Source organism: Rhodofomes roseus (genome assembly GCF_022264815.1).
Source record: "Rhodofomes roseus strain CIRM-BRFM 1785 chromosome Unknown C8Q71scaffold_6, whole genome shotgun sequence".
NCBI lineage: Eukaryota > Fungi > Basidiomycota > Agaricomycetes > Polyporales > Fomitopsidaceae > Rhodofomes > Rhodofomes roseus.
In genome coordinates this window covers 409,625-428,332 of record NW_025952962.1, presented here as the reverse complement: position 1 = coordinate 428,332, position 18,708 = coordinate 409,625, and the positions used below count along the sequence as shown (strand labels likewise).

Here is an 18,708-nt window from a genome sequence, read left to right as displayed (position 1 = left end):
CCCGATCACGGATGAGTCGATACGCAGGAAATGCACTTCATCACAGCGACGTTCGGCCCAGCCAGTTGAAGTTGAATGCCCACGCTATGCTCATTGAGGATAGATGGCATCAAGTCCGTGGTGAGGGCCCACCCATCCACATAGAATGGAACGAATCGTGCGAGCCCGTGAAGGTGGGCACTCCCACTGCTCTATACATGCGACACTGAGTTACCAACCAGCTAAAACCAGGCGGAACAAGGTTCGAGCACACGAGTCCGATCGTGTAACAGAGGCATACTCCACAACACAGCGTCAGCTGGCCGTATCACGACCTTCCCTGCGTCCCGTCTCGTCGCCGTTCCTGGCCCGGAGGCTGCTGCGCAGCACCCGCGGCGGCTTCGGAGGACAAGCGCTGGGCTCTCGACTCGGAGCGCAACTTGACTGGCAGTGGAAGGTTCCTCGACGGCCCCGGTGCCTGGCCCGCCGATCGCTGCCCCGTCTTCGATCGCACGCGTCCGTCTAATTGTGAATCTCCACCGAGTGCGGTCCCGCTGCGCACCGCGCCACGGAACCTGCGGACTCGGAGGGAAATCGCAGATCCGCAGTCGCCACGCACGGGCGCTCCGGGCCCTGATCCGCTCGCGGTGGCTGGTCCTGTCAACCTCGAAGCTGGGGGTGGCTGGCGCACTGCAGCGACGATGCGGGATCGCCGTCTGGGACCGGGGCCGTGATGTGCGCTCCTGGGAAGGTGATGGTCGAGAGATGCAGTGAGTGTGCTAGTGCGCGCGACGGCCGCCCTGCAAGCCTGTCAAGAGATGGAGACCGGGACATGGATGTGCATGCGGTTACGAGATTCCTGTACTTACGTTGCGTACGAAACGCAGGGCGCATCCGCCGCGCAGTGTCATGGTTGGAGGGTACGCTCGCGTGCGCGAAGGCCGAGTGAGTAGAATGTATGGCACAGCGCCTCTACTGGTTGCATCTCAGGCGTATCGGGAGGTAACCACAGATGAACATCTCGATCTCCCACTGGGAATGACGCAGACAAGGATTCACTCAGCAGTGCACGTCTGAAGCTCAATCATGTGGGCCAGGGAGTGGAATACCATGGACATCTTCTGTCTCGCTGCCTGTGTCATTGTAGAATGGTGCCACCGCGTTTCAAAGGGCCACGCTGCTGACGGAGTCGCGCACTCGGCACAACGGCGGAGGTTGCAGCATGACCACGACGACTTGTGTGCATTTGGAATGGCACGTCCGGCAGGTGTCGGGTTCTCATTCCACAGCCGGAGTGCGCACTGCGAGTTCTGTGCTCTCTCGTCGTTCGCCGCCGACTGGGGTGGGCTCGCGACGGGGCTCTGCGACGCGAGCTCTGCTTCGTCCGCGGAGAACACGACGAGTACAGCACGAATTCGGAACCTGTGCGCACTGGCAATTGCAGCCACCCGGTGGGGCTGCCCACTTCGTCTGAGTCAGATCATGGTCCATGATCCATGTTTGTGAGACGGTGAAACAAGGCGTACCACAGATCACTAACGCAGGCTTTCCCCATTTGCACCGATCGCCTGCGAGGACAGGTAGCGCATTACGTAGACGACGCACAGATGACCCGTGGAAAACTTTGAGAATACGCTATCATTTGGGCACACGACTACGCGAAGTCGGTCCACCGGTGCGGACGCTAGCTCTCCACAAGGAGATCGCCTCTCGCATCTTCGCCGTCCCCATACCACAGAACAGAACTTAGCGCAGGGAAGCCAGTATGTTGAGTAGCACGAACACCGCGACAGACATGATGCCATCGCTGTCGCGTGCGCAAGATCATGATGCGCCGAGGGCGAACAACCCCAAATCGGGCGGACCCAGAGCCCGCGTCGGCGTACTCGCCTCCCGAATAGGCAACCGGGCCAGGGAGATCGTGCTTCGCAGGCGTAGCGGAGCGTGCGGGTGGGCCTGGCGCGAAGCGACGGCTGCACGGGCGCTGATGGTGAACGGGATCGGTGGTAGAGAAGCATGTTCGCGGAAGAGGCGATCGCCAGCGGGCGTAGGGCCATCAGTCGACGCCTGTGTGTGGTTCGAAGTGTCCTCTGGGTTTCTGCGCTCGTGGAGGTTCGTGCTTGCTCTGTGTTTGCGGACGGCGTCGCGGGGAAGCCGTGTCGCTGATGCAAGGTGGCTTCCGTGGCCTGAGAAGCGTCCGCGAAGATCAGTGTTGGGTGGGCATTACGACATGGCAGCATTGAAGGAACGGAACTAGAATGGAACTGTCAAAGACAAGTCAGTCGTGTTCCTTTCCGCCGTTCACTTCGGAGGTGCCATCGAGCCAACAGCGACCACGATGCGTTGAGTATTAAGCGTTCTCCGATGGCAGGCGGTGGGACAAAGGACGCCTGTGCATTGGATATCCACGGTGGTCTGCAGATGGAGAGATCGTTGTTGTACGCTCGCTGTCGCGCTGCCCCTTCGCGCGTTCCGTGGACGCCCCCGGCTGGCGAGATGGCAGAGGCGATAGGACCACGAGGATAGGGCAGAGGCGCATTATCTGAATTGGCTGCTTCGGAGGCGGGCTGGAAAGAGCAAGGGATGCCCCTGTGGGCGGGCTCCGGCGGCAGCTGGGCAGCGGGGGTCGGCCGGCACGTCGCTGGCATCGATGGTGCGCACGAGGGTCGCATCACGGCCGCGCGCCCCTGTCTGGATATGGGCTGGCCGCGCTGCACGGTCCCCGTCGACGCGCGCGTGAGGATTCGGTCGCGGTGGTGTGCGGGGCGGGCCGCGGAGGGCGCACGGAGACGCCGGGAGGAAGAAAGGATGCCGGGGCCGCTTGTGCTTGGGAGGGACGATCTCCGATTCAAGCCCGCGGCAAGTGCCCTCGCTGGCCGGAATAGGCAGGCGCGGCACCGTCGGTCGCTGGCTGTGCGGGGGGCGGGGGCGGTGGCGGCGGTGGCGGGTGGCGGGTGGCGGGTGGCGGTCGGGCGAGTATCGGTGGCCCGCGCCAGCACTGTCCCGCATGAGAGCGAGTGCGCGCTGCTCGCACGGACTGCTCGCTGGCTGCTGCCGCCTGCTACCGCCAAGTGCGGCGGGTGTTCGGGTATGATTGGCCGCTGTGAGAGGGACGGGGGAGGCTCATATGACCATCACGGCACGCGTCACTCTTTGGGCAAGCAGTGCAGGGGGCGCCTACACGCTCTTGTCGCGACGAGCCGGGATTATGGGTTCCGCGCTCTCGCCAGAGATTTGATACAAGTACGGGTGGATCGTCCCCCGCCGGCTCCGTTCGCCTTGTTCTTTGCCTTTGGCTCTCCGTCTGCTCTCCTCCTCCAGGCGGCCGTCTCTGTCCCGTGCGACGCACCCGGCTCTGCTCGCCGCCTCGAGTCACCCTGGACACGCCACATTCGACCGTGTATCTTCTTTCGGGCCCCCTCCTTCTCACTTTCTCAGCCTTCTCCGTGCCCGCCTTTGCCCTTTCGCATATTCTACTCTATTTTTGTAATGGCCGAGAAGCGGGCGCCCAGTTCCACCCCGGGGCCGAGCACCACCCTCCAGCGAGGTCCGTCCTCCGTGCTATTTCGGAGCCGCCCTCTCATGTCGCCCGTCTGCCACAGGTAAAGCATGTCTCCGCTGTCGGAAACGCAAGATGGTCTGTCCCCCGCCCCTCCCTCCCCACGTGCCACTGACGCCCCAGCAGCGCTGCGACGGCGCGAAGCCCGCATGCCAACAATGCGTCCGCGCGAAGAAATCCGACGCCTGCGAATACGACGACGGCAAGGGCAAGACCCGCACCCAGCTCATGCGCGAGCACATCGCTCGCCTCGAGCTCAGGATCAAGGAGTTGGAGGGTCTCGAGCACTCGTCTCCGTCCGTGACGCTGTTCGATCCCCACTCACAGGGCCCGTACTACTCTGGCTCGTCGTCTTCCTCTAGCCATGGCTCTCCGGGCACCTACAGCCTTCCCACTTCGGCGTCCCCGACGCCGTTCCAACCAGGTGAGCCGTGCATTTCCTCGCGCCACTGGTCGCTCGCTGACATGCGCGCGCGCTAGACGTCGAGTCGAGTTGGGAGACACAATGGGAGAACATGGCTGTGCGTGTGTGATCCTATCCCATTCCTCGCGTCCCTAATGTTCTGCTCCAGGACTTTGCGGCACCAGTCAGCGAACCGTACAACCCCTCAGAGGAGCCACCACTCGAGCTTGCGCAGATGCTGTAAGTGGGATCACATCTCCTGCGATCCGGTCCTTATACCCCGCGGCACGCAGCTTGGAGATCTTCCTTCCCCACAGGCACCAGTGTGGCCTTGACCTCCACCCTGATCGCCTCAGAGAATCTCTGACTCTTCCCTCATCAGAGCGCCGGCATCCAGTCCTAATGAACGCGATCTACCTCTGGGCGTGCTACCTCTCGCGGCCAGGATCTCTCAGCGAACATGAGCCCCATTACTTGTCGCGTGCGCTGTCGGCCATGACCGACGCGATCCAGTATCCGTCGAAAGTGATCGATGTCATCCGGGCGTCCTGCATCCTGTCTGTGTACTACCTCTCGAACGGCCGCCTGTTCGAGGGCAGCTACCACTCAACAGTAGCATCCTCGCTCGCGGTGCAGTTCGGGCTGCACCAGATCGGCGTGGACGAGCGCACGCCGCAGTCGGGCGCGGACGACTTGGACTCGACGTTCAGACTTGAGCCTGCGAGGGACACGATTGAGCGCGGAGAGCGGATACTGACGTTCTGGCAAGTGTACAACCTCGACCGGTGCTGGTCCGTGGCGCTCCAGCGGCCGTCGACCATCCCGGACAGCGACCACCCCTGGACGTGCATCAGCACCCCGTGGCCGCAGAGTATGGACGAGTATGCATGTGTATGTCACGACGCGTAACTTATGCCCCGTAGGACTAGCGTATTAATGCGGCTTAATTTGGTTAGGGAGACATCGACCTCGGCAGCGCGAGCCCGACCGTGCAGAGCTTCTTCATGCACCAAGGCCAGACGTCCAACATGGTCAGCGGATTCTCGACTGGCGCTCTCCGCGCCAAGGCGTCCGCGCTCTTCGAGGCTGCCAACCGTCTGTCGGCAAGCTGGAGTACGCGTACGTCTCGTTCTCCTCGGGTCTGCGCTACTGCTCATCGCTCGTGCCGCAGCAGTGCCCTCCTCGAACGCGTTCATGGACAACTTCCGCGTGCTCGAGCATACGATCACGCGCTTCGCGTCGACGCTGCTGCCCCTGCACCAGCTCGGCGCGGCGCTGCCTGAGGACAAGTACACCCTCATCATGGTCCACAGCCTGGCGCACGCCGCGATGATCCGGCTGCAATTCCCGTTCATGGACAACGACGCGATCTCGCGCGAGAAGTGTCTGCGCTCCGCGCGCGGGATGATCCTCGTGTCCAAGCACATCGCCGACATGGACTTCGAGTTCCTGGACCCCCTGATCGGTGTACGTCACATCGTCCTTCTCTTTCAATGCCCGTGGGTTCCCCGCTGATAACCGCGCGCTCGTATCTGTCAGCCCTGCTGGTCTTCGGCGGCGAAGGTGCTCGAGTCAGAGCTGATCCGCCTGCAGTCGCTGTGGCCGCCGATGAACTCGCTCGAGATCCAGGGCGAACTGGGCGCGGTCCTCTTCATCATGACGAAGCTCAGCACGCGGTTCCCGCTCCTCAGTGAGATCCCCTCCTTCCGTCGCGGCCGTAGTTGCGTGACTCATCGCCAGTGGTGGAATTGTAGGCTACCAGGCCGCGAAAATCCAAAACTTCCTGGAATCAAAATAGGTGTTTCCGTCTGACCGGACCCTTTCTCCGTCTACGACTAACTGTGATTGGTCTCCCCACGCGCGCGCGGCCCACGGACGGCCCCCCGTTTAAGCTACGTTATTTTACGTTCTTGACGAACTTTCACGCTCCCTCGGACAGCCTTTGCCATTTGCTTTATGCGTTTCTTCACGCGCGAGCTCGGGGAGCTCACCTGACACTCCTTACGAACTGTCGAACTTCACCTTCACGCCACTCGGACACTTCTCGGACACGGACTCGCTTGGGCTGTTGTCGCGGACTATACCAACGGACTACTTGATATCGGACTAAGCTATGGACTTCTTGCCACGGACTATATAGTAATACGGACACGGACACGGACATGCACTGTACTTTTATTCAACGTCGCATAGCGTAGGTAGTGCAGAATATTCAAGGGACTACTGTAGAACTAGACGATACTATTACTTGGACCTAAGGGCCGTGTTTTTTGTCTGGTCTAATATCTAGTACACCGAAAGCAAAGGAATTCATACTCAATCCTTTCCATTTGGTCTGCCCCGGTTTGCCCAGCGTGTCCCGATCATCGAGCTCATGATGTACGCTGACGAAGATAAACATCCAAATATTCAAGCGCAACCGGTGCGCAATCAATCTGGAACACCGGTGTCCCACCCTCGGTCTCGGTGCGATTCAGACTGAACAAGACGATCGATGGTAAATTCATTTATCATGTAAGTAATGAGTGAGCGTGTTCCGACTCAGATATATGACAGAAGCTGCTAGTTTCTGAGCCTCCGAACGGTCGGGCATGATCAATTTCTCTAGCTGTTCTAGCTGTATCTACGCGACGCGGAGAACGTCTCGGATGAGCGACGTCACGGATCAAAGTCCCTAGCTTCCACGCCAGCTTCGCGGTGGTACAAACAATCGGCGATCACTAACGTCGTGGGAGGCCAGCGTCGATCGCTTTGTGCTGGCTTACAATGTGCGAGCTCAGCGGGCAGCAATTCTGAATTGCGCGAAAAGTGGGGGAGTACAGTACATATAGCGGTGCTACGTCTCGCTGGCCTTTGAGTCTGGTGTACTGAGGGATGCTATGGCAGGTTCGTCAGACCGGCCATGTCCTCGAACCATTCCACCACGGCAGCAACTTTCCGCACGGAGGCGTCACTGAACCCTAGCCTGAGGTCCGGCCGGAAACGAGTATCGCCTTGCATGAGAGGCATGGTGCGGTAACAGATCTCTAACCGAGACTTGACGTTGGCGGAGGCAGTGAGTGTCACCGGGGCCGCATTGCCAGGACCCTTCTCGGTGTCAGTATTCGTATTGGACTCGCCGCCTCCCCAGGCCGCGAGCACGTCTGTGCACATGGAGCATGTCCGCCTCAGTCATTTGCATACAGCGAGCGCACGGATGAAACTCACCCTCGAGGAGGACGATGTCGCCGCGTTTGACACTAGAAGCTGTCACCGCTGGGTCTGCACCGCCCCAGGTCTCGGCGGTTTCTCTCCACGCTGTGAGCTTGCAGACGCAGCCATCCTCGTCTCCCAGGATGAGCTTGAGGAGATACACTTCCTTGCCAGCCTCTGGACCTTTCTTGATACGGATGGTGTCCGGGCCTTCGACTTCAAGCACCGCTACTAAGAGCGAGACTTTCCGAGATCCCTTTCGTCCAGCTGCACCAGCCCGTTGCATTTCTGCCTGTGCGTAGGCCGCTAGCTGGGATAGGCCCGTCAAAGTATGGATGCTGAAATGGAATGAGGGGAATCGGCCAACGGAGGATGCGTCCGAGTATTCGTATGAGCCAGAACCCTGTGTCTCCTGCGTCTCGAGCATTGAGCGGACCCGCGACATGCTGTCCGTAGGTCGCAGAAATGTATGAGCCAATCTCGACGCATTCTGCGTCTCGGCATTTGTGGGGGGCCATGTTATGGCAGTTATCTCATCTCCTAAGGTTTCGGTCAGGTCAGAAGTACAAGATTATGATGCACCCATTGGAGCATACCTGGAAGAGCGTCGGCATCAGTCTTCAGTCCTTCCGCGACGTCCATCACACTTAGAAAATGACTTTCTTCGACATCTTCTTGGAATATGATATTCGCATATAACGCAGATATCCTTCTACTCGCAGCCTCAATGGTTGCTGCAGGTAGGGTGACGTCCTGTTGGCTGGCGGGTACTAAGGATATTGTCTGCCATTGATACTCTGTTTTATCTTCATTGATGTCCTTTGCTGGCGGGGCTCCTAGAAATACCCTGTACGACTTCATCCCAGCCGAAAGGATTCACATTAACTGGAACAAGCATAATCAGCAACTTGTATGGTGACTCCAATTCTGGTTTCATGGGATTGTTCAGATCAAATTGCGGAATTCAAGCATCCCGGTTCGCAAGCCTTTCCAATCGCAGAGATACCGCGAGGTTCCACGAGGATACCACGCCATATATACAGACGTGGACGGAGCCATATCAAAGTCCGACAAGTACGCACCAGTCTGGCCAGAATACGCTGTGAAAGCGATTTCACGACTATCTTCACTGAGTGAACATTGAGTCAAGCTCCCGTTGTAACAAGAGAGATGTAGACCTCAGGCTGGGATGAGCCACTCCGCAATATCACGATGAGTCGTCTGGGGTTGGACAATAATCTCGCCACAAGACCCTCCTCGCGTGCGAGGGGTAAGTTGTGTCGAACCTAAGTTGCACAATGAGAGCCTGAGTGGCGGCGCCGTTGGAGTCTTGGACCAGGATACACCGCGGGCAAACCAGGTTTTTCGGGCTCCGAAAATGCTAATAACATCGGTCCTCCATGGGAACCTTTTCGGAGAGCTTGACTGACTCCGAAAATGCTCCTACATTTCTCATGTTCGTAGCATGTTCGCCGAAAACACGCATGTTCGGCCTCCGAACATGCCGAAATCGGCTGAAACGCATCATGTTCGCAGCATGTTCTGACAATATTCGGAGTCCGTAAAGGTTCCCAGGCGGGACCGATGTTCGTAGGGGTTTTCGGAGTTCGAACAACCTGGTTTGCCCGCGGTGATAGGTACTGTTCGTCGCACGTGATCCTGGCGCGTACTGATGCGCGTTGCTTCGAGCGCGTCTGTCCGGATCCTCTGCCACGGCGGGCGGATAATACATCACTGTTGCTCACCGACGACCACGAAGACTACTTTGTCGTCTTGATCCCGAGAGTCCGCGTTTATCTGGCACCGCAGAAACGGAGGACTGGGAGGACTCTCAGCTCGACCGTCACCGTTGTGAGACGGGCTTGCGACTGGATGTACGCGGGCGAGATTCGTCTTGATTCGGTGAGTAAGCACCCTTGCTCGAATCACATTCAGTACAGCTCAGATATCGTCATTTGCATTGTGTTTCCAGGGCTGGTGTCACTTTGAATATACACCGCTATGTCTCGCAGTGTAGACGACCTGAGGCCGGGTGCAATGGACATACCGGGTGCCGCTCACGCGCAGGAGCTGGCCGACCAGCTGCAGATCATCGTAGGATCCCCGGAGCAATTGGACGACAACAGCTTGCGGTCCCGGCAAGTGCGCAGTCCTCCTTCACTTGACATTCCTCCAAGACCTAGTTTTCTACGCAACACGTCAACTGCGACGCTACCACCTACCCGCGGCTCGGGCACGCACTCGCGGATCCACAGCCTCAACTCGGGTGCGGGCCTAGTATCCTCTCGGAATCGCACCCAAGCACGAGAATGGAGCGTCTTTGGCGAACTGTACGACGCAGAGGACTGGCGGAGGACCTCTGCCTCTCACAATACGATTCGAGCAAGGCGTCATAAGAACCGGTATCCTAACAACACGTCGAAATCTTGCCCGCCTTCGCGAGATCAAGGCTTTCCTGGCGATACTGTTCAGTCCCCGATGGATGATCCAAACCTTCCGGATCCTTTAGCAGAAAGTTCGGAAGAAGAGTCGCTTCTACAGGGCAGAGACTTGCGACCGAATCGTCCTTCCGTGAACGATATCTCTCACTCCCCAAATGGCTCTAGGTGGCGATGGCCATCCCTTCCGACACCGCCTACTCTGTCACCTTTGCAACGCAACATACTTAAGTGTTGCGTGGCTTATTTCGTGGCATCTCTCTTCACGTTTTCGCCATATCTGTCAGGCTTTATAGCGGACCTTACGAATTATGGCCGCGGCGAGTCCTTTCCGGCACCCTCTGGTCATATGGTCGCTACAGTGTGCGTCGCATCGCCCGTATATGCGCTGGACAATCTGACGTTGTCTGCTCTGACCCTACAGTGCCGTGTATTACAACCCGGCGAAGACGCTTGGCGGTATGCTCGAGGCGGATATGTACTGCCTGGCGGGGCTTCTCTTCGCGGCATTCGTCTCACTGAGCAGCATGACGATGTTCTGGTTTTTTGAGGTCAGGGCTGGCTGGGAATGGCTCGCAGACGCCCTTATTATACTGTGGATCGGCATCGGGATGTCGTTGGTCGCTTGGATGAAGCTGTGGATGGCCAAGCCGACCTTTAACACAGGTCTGTACGCCTTTATTTGCTGTGCCTCCGCTCTCAACAAGCCTCCTCTCAGCGTGTAGTATGACCACCATTATTCTTTTCGTCGTGTGAGTTCTCCGGCAGCTATCCATGCGACGGGCGAGGTCTAATGCTCCCTCAAGAGTGGTCAAGGAAGGCGGCATTCAGACCCTCCTCCAAGTGTCCTTCATCATCCTCTGCGGCACAACCGTCGCAAACCTTGTCTGCATACTCCTCTGGCCTCAACGCGCCACCAAGAACCTCCAGGATGCCATGACCAAAACGCTGCAATCTTTCTCCACACTGTTGGAGATGCTCACGGACACGTTCCTCCTTGAAGACTCGCTCCGGAACCTCACGAGCGACAAGCTGCAGAAGGCCGCGCAGAGCCACCAGGCGAGCTTCACGAGCCTCAAAAAGCACTTCGAGGAGGCGCAGTCGGAGTGGCTCTTCGGCGGGCCGAAGAAGCCGCGCGGCGACAAGACGGGCAGCCTGCACGAGAGCTCTGGCCAGGCGTACCAGGATGCGATCGATTGTCTGAACCGGCTGGGTCAGCATCTAAATGGCTTGCGAAGCGGTACTACGCTCCAGTACGAGCTGATCAGGGCGGAGAAGGACGGGAAACTTGTGCTGAAGAACCATCATCCTAGTACGCCTAGTGGTACAGTGCCGGATTCGGAATCGTCTGCGACAGTTCGGGAGGACGACGACGCTGCCATGTTGCAGGCCGCTGCTGCCATGTTCGGCGATCTCATCGACGACCTCGGTCCTCCGCTGAAGGCGCTGTCGGTACGTTCTCGGCCGTACTTCCCTGTCACTTAAGCGTACTGACAGGGAACTGTACCAGACAGCGTGCATAACTACACTCAAGCGGCTGAAGGACGGGTTCACCAAGCGTGCAGACCCCGTGAATCGTATCACCTCCGCAGAGTTTCAGCAGCTCGCGGACGCCGTGCGGAGGGCTCTTTTTACATTCGAGAGCACCTCCAACCATGCTGTGGTACGACTGTATAGACGTCAGCAGAATATGCCTGGCACCCAGTCTCGAGACTCGTACGGCTCGGTGCTTGACGAGAACCACGTGCTGACTGGGAACGACGGGGAGAGTGTGTTCTTGGTGTACTTGTGAGCGCATTGTAATCAGCTGACCGATGGACATCTACTGACAACGACCCGCGGCAGCTTCATCTTCACACTGCAAGAATTTTCGAAGGAGCTTATTGCGCTTGTCGACGCGCTGGAACGCCTATATGCTGCAGAACACGAACGGGCGAGTCCACGGATGAGTTGGAAGTGGCTGCGAGACGCTGTCAGTATCTCGGGTCCGCGCAGTCATGCCCGAAACAAGCGCAACGAGAGGAGCCTCAGCAAGCGATTCTGTGCGTTCATCACTCAACTCTGGTCATCATCGCTCTCACATCCGCGCAGCTGTGTACTTCAACCCGGGACCCCTCCGTGACCCTATAGCGTTCCCGAAGATCAGGCCACATGCACCGAACACGATGCAGACCCCCGCGCGGTCACACTTGACATATATCGGCAGGTTGAAACAATCGCTGTGGGCCATCGGGGCTCGGATGAAGGAGCCTGATATCAAATACGCGTTCAAGACTGGAATGGCTACGGCGATGCTTGCTGCGCCTGCCTTCTTTGACTCCACTCGACCGGTGTTCATGCACTACCGTGGGGAATGGGCCTTGATCTCGGTAGCTTGTTCCCTCTTAGTGAAGCTCGTTGCCATACTCACTGTATACGTGCTAGTTCTTTGTCGTCATTTCCCCGACCATTGGAGCAGTAAGTCCACATCTCAGGTGATCCCCGCGACATGATGTGCTCATAGTCTCAAGACCAATTTCATGGGCATTCATCGAGTATTAGGTACACTGTGAGTGTACACCCACGTGTCTTCGGTTGATAGCATAGTTGACGCGATTCGTACACTTAGTCTCGGGGCAGCGATTGCAGCTGGAATCTGGACGCTCTTCCCAGAAAACCCATACGCTCTCTCGATCTTCGGATTCTTCTTCTCTATCCCCTGCTTCTACTACATCGTCGCAAAGCCACAGTATGCGACGTCGTCTAGGTTTGTGCTGCTGACGTACAACTTGACGTGCTTGTACTGGTATGGTCCATCTTGAAGTTCCTCGTCGCTGTGCCTTGCTTATGTCCTCTAGCTACAACCTGCGACGGAAAGACATCGATGTTCTCAACATCGCTTACCATCGAGCAGTGGCGGTGACGGTTGGGGTCATATGGGCAGCGATCGTATCGCGCTACTGGTGGCCTACAGAAGCACGACGCGCCCTCAGTAAAGCTCTCGGAGAGTGAGTAGCCCAGCACGCATACCCTTCACCTACTGTATGCTGACGTCTGTCGATCAGGTTCTGTCTGAACATGGGATGGCTATACACGCGCTTGGTCGCTTTTAACTCCTTCGCCGATGCTGAGTTGCGAGCTATGGAGGAGGATGCCGACGCTGATGACGAGGAGTCATCGCCCTTTGTGCCCCGGTCACGGAATGCACATCTCACCAACTCCATTCATGATTTCATGGCGATGTAAGCACGATGCTGCTGTATGCTACACGGATCTAACTGTCTGTCCGCAGGGAGCTACATCTGCAGATCAAGCTGATCGAGATCCAGGGCTTGTTAGCTCAGACGCAACACGAGCCTCGGTGGAAGGGCCCTTTCCCGGTCGCTTTGTATCGGTCGATCTTGACCAGCCTGCAGAAGATATTGGATCAGTTGCATAGCATGCGATGTGTTACGGCGCGGGAGGAATGGTGAGTAGTATCGTGAATTGTCGCCGAGCATGATCTGAAGACTCATGCAGGCATACGGTACATGGCTCAACAACATGATGATGATATGACTACTAACGTTCTGAACCACAGACTGTTCGTCGCGACTTCATTGTACCCGTCAATAGAGAGAGGCGCGAGATGGTCGGGAACATCATTCTCTACTTTTCAACTTTATCTGCTGCATTCGCGTTGAAGTCACCACTTCCTCCGTACCTACCACCGGCTGAGGACGCACGGATGCGTCTGGCAAGTCCCTCCCCGTCGTGTGCTCAGCAAGGCGAACTGACGGTATCAACAGGTGGACGCAATCAGGAAGCTCGACGTCGTTCGCAGTCGAGACGTACGAGGGTCGAGACAGCTCCTCTTCTTCGCCTACGCACTTACCATGAAAGGCGTCATACAAGAGCTCAACTTCCTCGGACACACCCTTCAAGACGTCTTCGGTGTCATAGGACAGACTCGGGAAGAGTTCGAGGCATTATTCAATGTGACAGATACGCCCAATAACGTCTAACGTGTCCACCGCACTGCGTTTATTCCCAGTCCTCGTCGGACGATACTTACGATGCATTCTTGTTCATACCGTTCTCAGTCATGTAACTAATAGCACACGGATATAGATAGAATAGACTCCAGTGCAGATTGAGTTACGCGCTTGATAGGATGGGTCACTGCAGAACCATTCGCGTACACTTCACGGCTGTGTATCAATACAAAACAGATGTTACGACGTCTTAGTCCTTTTCTTTCTCCTCCCGCCCGAGCCCGACTGCTCGTCCCCCTGCATTCTCGCCAGCAACGACGTCCGGGGCGTCGGACTACTCTGCCCATTACCCGCGCCCGAAGCTTTCGCTGCGCCCTTGATGCTGAAGCCCACCACCGGGTTCTTGCCCGAATCTTGCTTGCCCTGGCGTGGCTGGGTCATTGACACTGGTGCCGAGTCCACGCGACGCTTCCCAGTTTCTGCTCCGCGATCTCCGGCCGGGCTCCCTTTCGAGGGTGCTGCCATGCGGCTGAGCAGCGACGGGGAGTCGTCGATGCCGCCCCCCTTCTTCGCGCGCTTCGCAGCCCGGGGCTCGTCCTCCTGAACTATCGCGACGTGCCCGTTGCGCGCGGCCGCACCTGCGATGGCGAGTCCTGCTAGAGGGCGCGTTTGGGATGTTGATGCACGCTGCTGGGCCGTCCGCGACGTCGATGGTGTTGATGGTGGCGCCCCGTTCGTCGGCATGCTCGTCGTTGGACGAGGCGGGAGACCCGCAGGCTTATCTTCATGCTTGCGCTTGACGTTCATGATGCGCCGCTCCGCCTTGGGCGAGGTGCCGCCGGGGCTGGTGCTGGTGTTGACGCTGCTACTCGTACCTTGTGGGACGTTAGTAGTCGCGGGTGCTGCCGGGGGCGGCGCGGGCACGGGGGGCCTGCTAGCAGGCTGGAGAGACTGCTCAAAGAGAAGAGAGAAACGTGTCGGAGACAAGCGGCTAAAACGAAAGACGGCCCATTGCGAACCCTGATGACACTCTGGATGTCCTGCTCGTTGTCCACCTTCGCGTCTTGGTCTTGCGCGGCGAGTAGCTTCTGGATGCTCTGGAGGGAGCTCTGTAGTGCTGGAGGCAGTGCCCACTTGTACTCGGTGTGATGCTGCAACGTTTAGCCGTTTGGTGAGACCGTGGCTTGTAGACGAGATACTCACGCGGAGACAGATCTTGAGAAAGATGTGACAGGCTTTCCAAGGCCGTTGCTCGGAAGTGAACTGCGTTTCTGAGAAAACCTGACAGAGGTGTTCAGTGCAACAATGGTCGGCATAGGCATCGTCCACACCTGTAGGTATACAAGACACAAATCGGGTGTTTGCCTGCGCAAAGCCGCATCCTCTTGCGGGGGCATACTTGCACCTTCGAGAGGGCTGGCTTCACAAGCATCGAGAATGTCGCCGACACTGGATATCACGAACGCTCGTGCGTCCTCAGTGAGTCCAAGCAGAGTGGCTTTCGCAGCAAGTTGGGAGGTAAAGTGGAAGCGTAGCAGATGTGAGGGATGCGCCACGCGCTTCTGGACGGCGATGTATGAAGCAAGCTCCAGGTAGTACCGAGAATCAGTCAGCGGCGATTGTGCGTCAGAGGGCAAGAGGTCAGCCTTGAGAGACGCTTTGGCCTTCTCCAGGACGGCGTCAAGTAGTTGTTTGCCGCGTGGCGAGCTGGGCTTGAAGGATGGCAACGACAACAGTATGTCCTTCACAATGATGTCTATATCTGTCGGAGCCAGTTTGTCGACCGCCTGCAGTATGTCTTTCAGCTTGTGCATACGCGCAGTGAGAACGCCACACATACCCTCAATAATCCGCTGACAAGGGTCTCTTCTGCTGCGCTACCGGGGGTACTTGTATGCCGTTCTACGGCACGCTTCGCTTCACCTGTCATGAATGCTAACACCAGCGAGCGTAGTCGTGTTCGGATGGCTTGCTCCTCTTCGTCCAGGGGTTCATCAGGCGGCACAATCTGATCACACAGGACACCTAGCGTGACAGCAGGGTCCATGTCGAGGTGTTCGGAGAGCATGCGCTTGACGACTGAGACTTCGTCTGGTTCATCTGATGCACGGGGGATGTGTCAGCTACGAGCCACCGTAAGGCTAGAAAGTCAAAGGCACGACATTGCGAGACGTGGCGACGACAGACAGCAATTTATCGGTGGACGAGACTCACCACTCTGTAGCAGTTGTACCAGCACGTCCGCATTCCTCTTCACCCACTTTGGCTGTTCCTTCGACACGTCTGCAATTGCTCTGTACCCGCATATTCGGACCTGACAAGGGTTATAACGTCCAATCCGCTCTAGTATGAACCCTGGATGAGCATACCTTTGTCACCTGGTCTTCACAGAGGTCATACACCGCGTTGATGGCATCGTCTTCAAGGTCAGGAAACTCCTTGATAAAGATCTTGAAGTTCTGAGCCACGATGATCTTGAGCTTGGAATGGGGAGAATGTGCTAAGTCAATGAGTCGTTTCAAGGCCTCTTTTCTCTACCGGACAATGGATGAGACGACGCAGAGCAAGCTATGTAGTGACCATGACATACGTGAGCCGTCTTTGGTGGTGACCGAAAGGCTTTGCGGAGGATGTCGTTGATCTCCTTCTCCTGTTCGTCGAGGCTTCTACCTTCCATGGTCGAGTAGGTCAATATGCGAGAGGCAACCAGGACGTGCTCTGTGGACGCCACACTCGGACTCTACCACACTCCAAATACGCACAAATAAGCGCCATTCACTCACCAGCCTTCATGCACGTGCACAACCTCAACTCGAGTCTCGCTCTCATCAACCCTTACTATTAGTACCTTTGAGACTTTGCAGCTGGTACTCGGCAGGGATAACTCATGGCATCTCATGCACAGATATCACAGTCCGGGGTCCGCAAGAGCTCAGGAGGTGGTGTCTATCAGCGTCCGCAGCATACAATCTTCGTTATGCGTAGTGAGTACAATGCAACAAACGTAGCTACTAAATGTCCTATTCGATCATCAATCCCTGTGAAGCCTACCGCGTCAGTGTGGCCACATGTGCGGGATGATTCTTCGCTTACGAGCGAGTTCAGCACGATCCATACGTCGGCGCCGGCCCATCCGGTTCGAGCGAGTCCCAGAGCACTTCGAGGCCGTCCTTCGCCGCGTCTCCCCAAGGGGCAAGGATGTACTCGCCCAGGTACGTAAGCGAGCGATTGACAGCCTTGATTATAGGCCTGAGGAGCTTATCTCGATATGCCTGTATCATAGCTAGCTCTTCTCCTGGTGAGCCCGCAATGCATGTCTCGAGCCACACGAGCGCGTCGAAACTTTCCACGAACGAATGGACTAATTGGTGTCGCATTCGCAGGTCGTCCTCCATGATCGTACGGATCGTCTTTTGATGGAGGGCCCCTTGCCACCATCTCAAAAAGGAGCTTCCCATGCGAAACGGCTGTATTGGTGCCTCGTGTCGCTGTGCGCGGATGCTGGCGTCGAGGTTGAGTAGGTCATTGAATAGCCGGCGTTGTATGACGACTCTTTGCGCAACGACGCGGCGTGGATCATCCGCGAATTTAGGATCCACTTTGACGTTTGCGGAGATGAGCTCCTTGGCCACGGGAGGAAGGGTGTCGAACGTCTCGCCCGCGAGCGCGTATTCCGCGAGGGTGTATATCTGGTCGACACAGGGATTGATGTTCCCGAAGCGTCCCATGATGAACGGGGGATGACTGGGGAGCGACGCGATGACTTGCTGTATCCTGGCCTCTCCATGGCCGCTTTTATAGCTGACCGCATCGCGATGAGTGGCCCGCTATGGTAGGGGCGTCCACGGGTGACCGGCCCCGCGAGCCACTCAGCTAACCAATTTTGTTGGCTATCCAGGTTCAGGTGGCATTGTCCGCTTGATGCGGCTCACTTGAGTCATTGGCGTGGCATGGCTCTGGTTTGAAGTCAGTTTTCTGTGACGCAAGTCCGAAAATGCACCATCCTTGCTGGACTTCAAATCAACGTAAGTAGCAACTAATCAACGGGATGACCAGATGGTAGAAGATGAGCCTCAAATGCCTTTACGCCCCAGCTGTGGCTCTCCTTCCCAATCATGGCTACACGCTCGCCCATCACATTCAACTTATACTTGTTACAACTCAACGGCGATGGGGCGTTCAGAACCCTGGATGAACCCAGCTCATATCCAAGTCATGCACTCCGCTGACGATGGTCGCCCCCTCCTGACGCGATGTGTTCCCTGTGCACGCCTCATATCCGCTCAGCTCAGTGCGCCCTCTTTTCGGCTTCCTTGGGCGATTGATCCTGCACATTCAGTGGCATCCTCTTATGTACGTCAATCACTACGATTTTCGGAAATCTAGTAACTGGTCCGTGAGCTTCTGCGATAGGTGTGAATGAGCCCCTCGTGCATACTTCCCAATACACCAACACACTAGGCTGAAATGTCAACATCATTCCCTACTGTGCAGAGGTATGAATGGTCACTCGCATCTCGAGGGGTTTGTCAGCTTCATTGAATCATTGGTTGCCACGACATGATACTTGAGAGGGACGTGCGTGCCGTCGAGGATACATACCAAGATTAACGTCCCAACAATCATGTACGGTGAAGCCTTGAAGCCCTGATGCTAGTCTACTAACTTCGAAAGTCCATGGGAAAACTGCTGTAGGGGAGATGAACTGCGGCGGATGAACGAATGTACACTATCATAGGAAGGTCCTCAATTTTCAATTGATGTTGATCACAACTCACCCCGACCGCTCGCCAGGCCATGGCTATTGCTGGCTTACTTACTGGCAGCAATGTCAATCTCATTGGGTCGGATGCAGGGTGGTACTGGGGTGGTACCAACTGTGAACGTACGACGTTAATGCATCAACATCCGCTTGGCCGCTGGCAGGAAGCCCGGACACGGTCGTCGCAAGTCTCGGGGGTCTATCGCTGGCTTTATTTCCACATTGATCTAGTCTTCGCCGTGGTGCAATCTGCGCCACCTGAAGTCGCCTCGAGAGATTCAATGAGGGGTCGATGTGTCGACAAGTAGTAAGTACTGTACTTAAGTACTGGTTCAAGTTGGGGCTGCGGCGCTATGCGGCAGCCGACGGATCTAGGCAAGATCCGGATCTGAGCGCCAGTGGCTCGGAAGCGCTGGACGAGG

The 18,708-nt window shown here is 57.0% G+C and overlaps 6 protein-coding genes across 6 annotated transcripts; 2 read left to right on the top strand and 4 right to left on the bottom strand.

The window, feature by feature from the left end:
* Positions 1-1,165: 1,165 nt before the first annotated feature.
* On the bottom strand, positions 1,166-2,368 carry C8Q71DRAFT_495007 (uncharacterized protein). The gene is made up of 2 exons (XM_047918919.1): positions 1,506-2,368; positions 1,166-1,449 (listed from the first exon to the last, which is right to left on the bottom strand). Exon 1 carries the CDS (start codon positions 2,217-2,219, stop codon positions 1,515-1,517), a length of 705 nt encoding a protein of 234 aa, XP_047780844.1. The 5' UTR covers positions 2,220-2,368; the 3' UTR covers positions 1,166-1,449; positions 1,506-1,514.
* Positions 2,369-3,468: 1,100 nt separating this feature from the next.
* Positions 3,469-5,739, top strand: C8Q71DRAFT_855736 (uncharacterized protein; the record flags this gene model as incomplete). The annotated part of the gene is made up of 10 exons (XM_047927214.1): positions 3,469-3,526; positions 3,582-3,616; positions 3,665-3,962; positions 4,019-4,059; positions 4,111-4,181; positions 4,235-4,832; positions 4,898-5,060; positions 5,116-5,408; positions 5,481-5,631; positions 5,696-5,739. The coding sequence occupies 10 exons, from the start codon at positions 3,469-3,471 to the stop codon at positions 5,737-5,739; spliced, it is 1,752 nt and encodes a 583-aa protein (XP_047780843.1).
* A 955-nt stretch (positions 5,740-6,694) lies between these two features.
* On the bottom strand, positions 6,695-8,469 carry C8Q71DRAFT_806114 (uncharacterized protein). Its single transcript, XM_047925993.1, has 3 exons — positions 7,730-8,469; positions 7,149-7,673; positions 6,695-7,084 (listed from the first exon to the last, which is right to left on the bottom strand). Exons 1-3 carry the CDS (start codon positions 7,992-7,994, stop codon positions 6,819-6,821), a joined length of 1,056 nt encoding a protein of 351 aa, XP_047780842.1. The 5' UTR covers positions 7,995-8,469; the 3' UTR covers positions 6,695-6,818.
* Positions 8,470-9,920: 1,451 nt separating this feature from the next.
* C8Q71DRAFT_795451 (Fusaric acid resistance protein-like-domain-containing protein) lies at positions 9,921-13,554 on the top strand (the record flags this gene model as incomplete). Its single annotated transcript, XM_047925610.1, has 15 exons — positions 9,921-9,934; positions 9,996-10,237; positions 10,290-10,323; positions 10,378-11,023; positions 11,082-11,359; positions 11,417-11,613; positions 11,663-11,940; positions 11,996-12,028; positions 12,082-12,119; positions 12,180-12,356; positions 12,409-12,558; positions 12,616-12,792; positions 12,843-12,999; positions 13,131-13,286; positions 13,339-13,554. The coding sequence occupies 15 exons, from the start codon at positions 9,921-9,923 to the stop codon at positions 13,552-13,554; spliced, it is 2,793 nt and encodes a 930-aa protein (XP_047780841.1).
* Positions 13,555-13,596: 42 nt separating this feature from the next.
* C8Q71DRAFT_494847 (uncharacterized protein) lies at positions 13,597-16,243 on the bottom strand. The gene is made up of 8 exons (XM_047918918.1): positions 16,115-16,243; positions 15,894-16,058; positions 15,739-15,838; positions 15,365-15,624; positions 14,856-15,311; positions 14,728-14,805; positions 14,544-14,675; positions 13,597-14,475 (listed from the first exon to the last, which is right to left on the bottom strand). The coding sequence occupies exons 1-8, from the start codon at positions 16,199-16,201 to the stop codon at positions 13,765-13,767; spliced, it is 1,989 nt and encodes a 662-aa protein (XP_047780840.1). The 5' UTR covers positions 16,202-16,243; the 3' UTR covers positions 13,597-13,764.
* A 74-nt stretch (positions 16,244-16,317) lies between these two features.
* On the bottom strand, positions 16,318-17,433 carry C8Q71DRAFT_747629 (uncharacterized protein). Its single transcript, XM_047923117.1, has 2 exons — positions 16,630-17,433; positions 16,318-16,578 (listed from the first exon to the last, which is right to left on the bottom strand). The coding sequence occupies exons 1-2, from the start codon at positions 17,250-17,252 to the stop codon at positions 16,572-16,574; spliced, it is 630 nt and encodes a 209-aa protein (XP_047780839.1). The 5' UTR covers positions 17,253-17,433; the 3' UTR covers positions 16,318-16,571.
* Between the last annotated feature and the right edge of the window lie 1,275 nt (positions 17,434-18,708).

Coding starts and splice junctions, on each gene's coding strand:
- C8Q71DRAFT_495007 (XM_047918919.1), bottom strand. CDS start 2,219: ATGCTGCCATGTCGTAATGCCCACCCAACACTGATCTTCGCGGACGCT.
- C8Q71DRAFT_806114 (XM_047925993.1), bottom strand. CDS start 7,994: ATGAAGTCGTACAGGGTATTTCTAGGAGCCCCGCCAGCAAAGGACATC. Junction 7,674..7,729: donor TGATGCCGACGCTCTTCCAG/GTATGCTCCAAT, acceptor CCGAAACCTTAG/GAGATGAGATAACTGCCATA. Junction 7,085..7,148: donor CGACATCGTCCTCCTCGAGG/GTGAGTTTCATC, acceptor CCATGTGCACAG/ACGTGCTCGCGGCCTGGGGA.
- C8Q71DRAFT_494847 (XM_047918918.1), bottom strand. CDS start 16,201: ATGGAAGGTAGAAGCCTCGACGAACAGGAGAAGGAGATCAACGACATC. Junction 14,806..14,855: donor TGTGTCTTGTATACCTACAG/GTGTGGACGATG, acceptor CACCTCTGTCAG/GTTTTCTCAGAAACGCAGTT. Junction 14,476..14,543: donor ACATCCAGAGTGTCATCAGG/GTTCGCAATGGG, acceptor CTCTTTGAGCAG/TCTCTCCAGCCTGCTAGCAG.
- C8Q71DRAFT_747629 (XM_047923117.1), bottom strand. CDS start 17,252: ATGGGACGCTTCGGGAACATCAATCCCTGTGTCGACCAGATATACACC.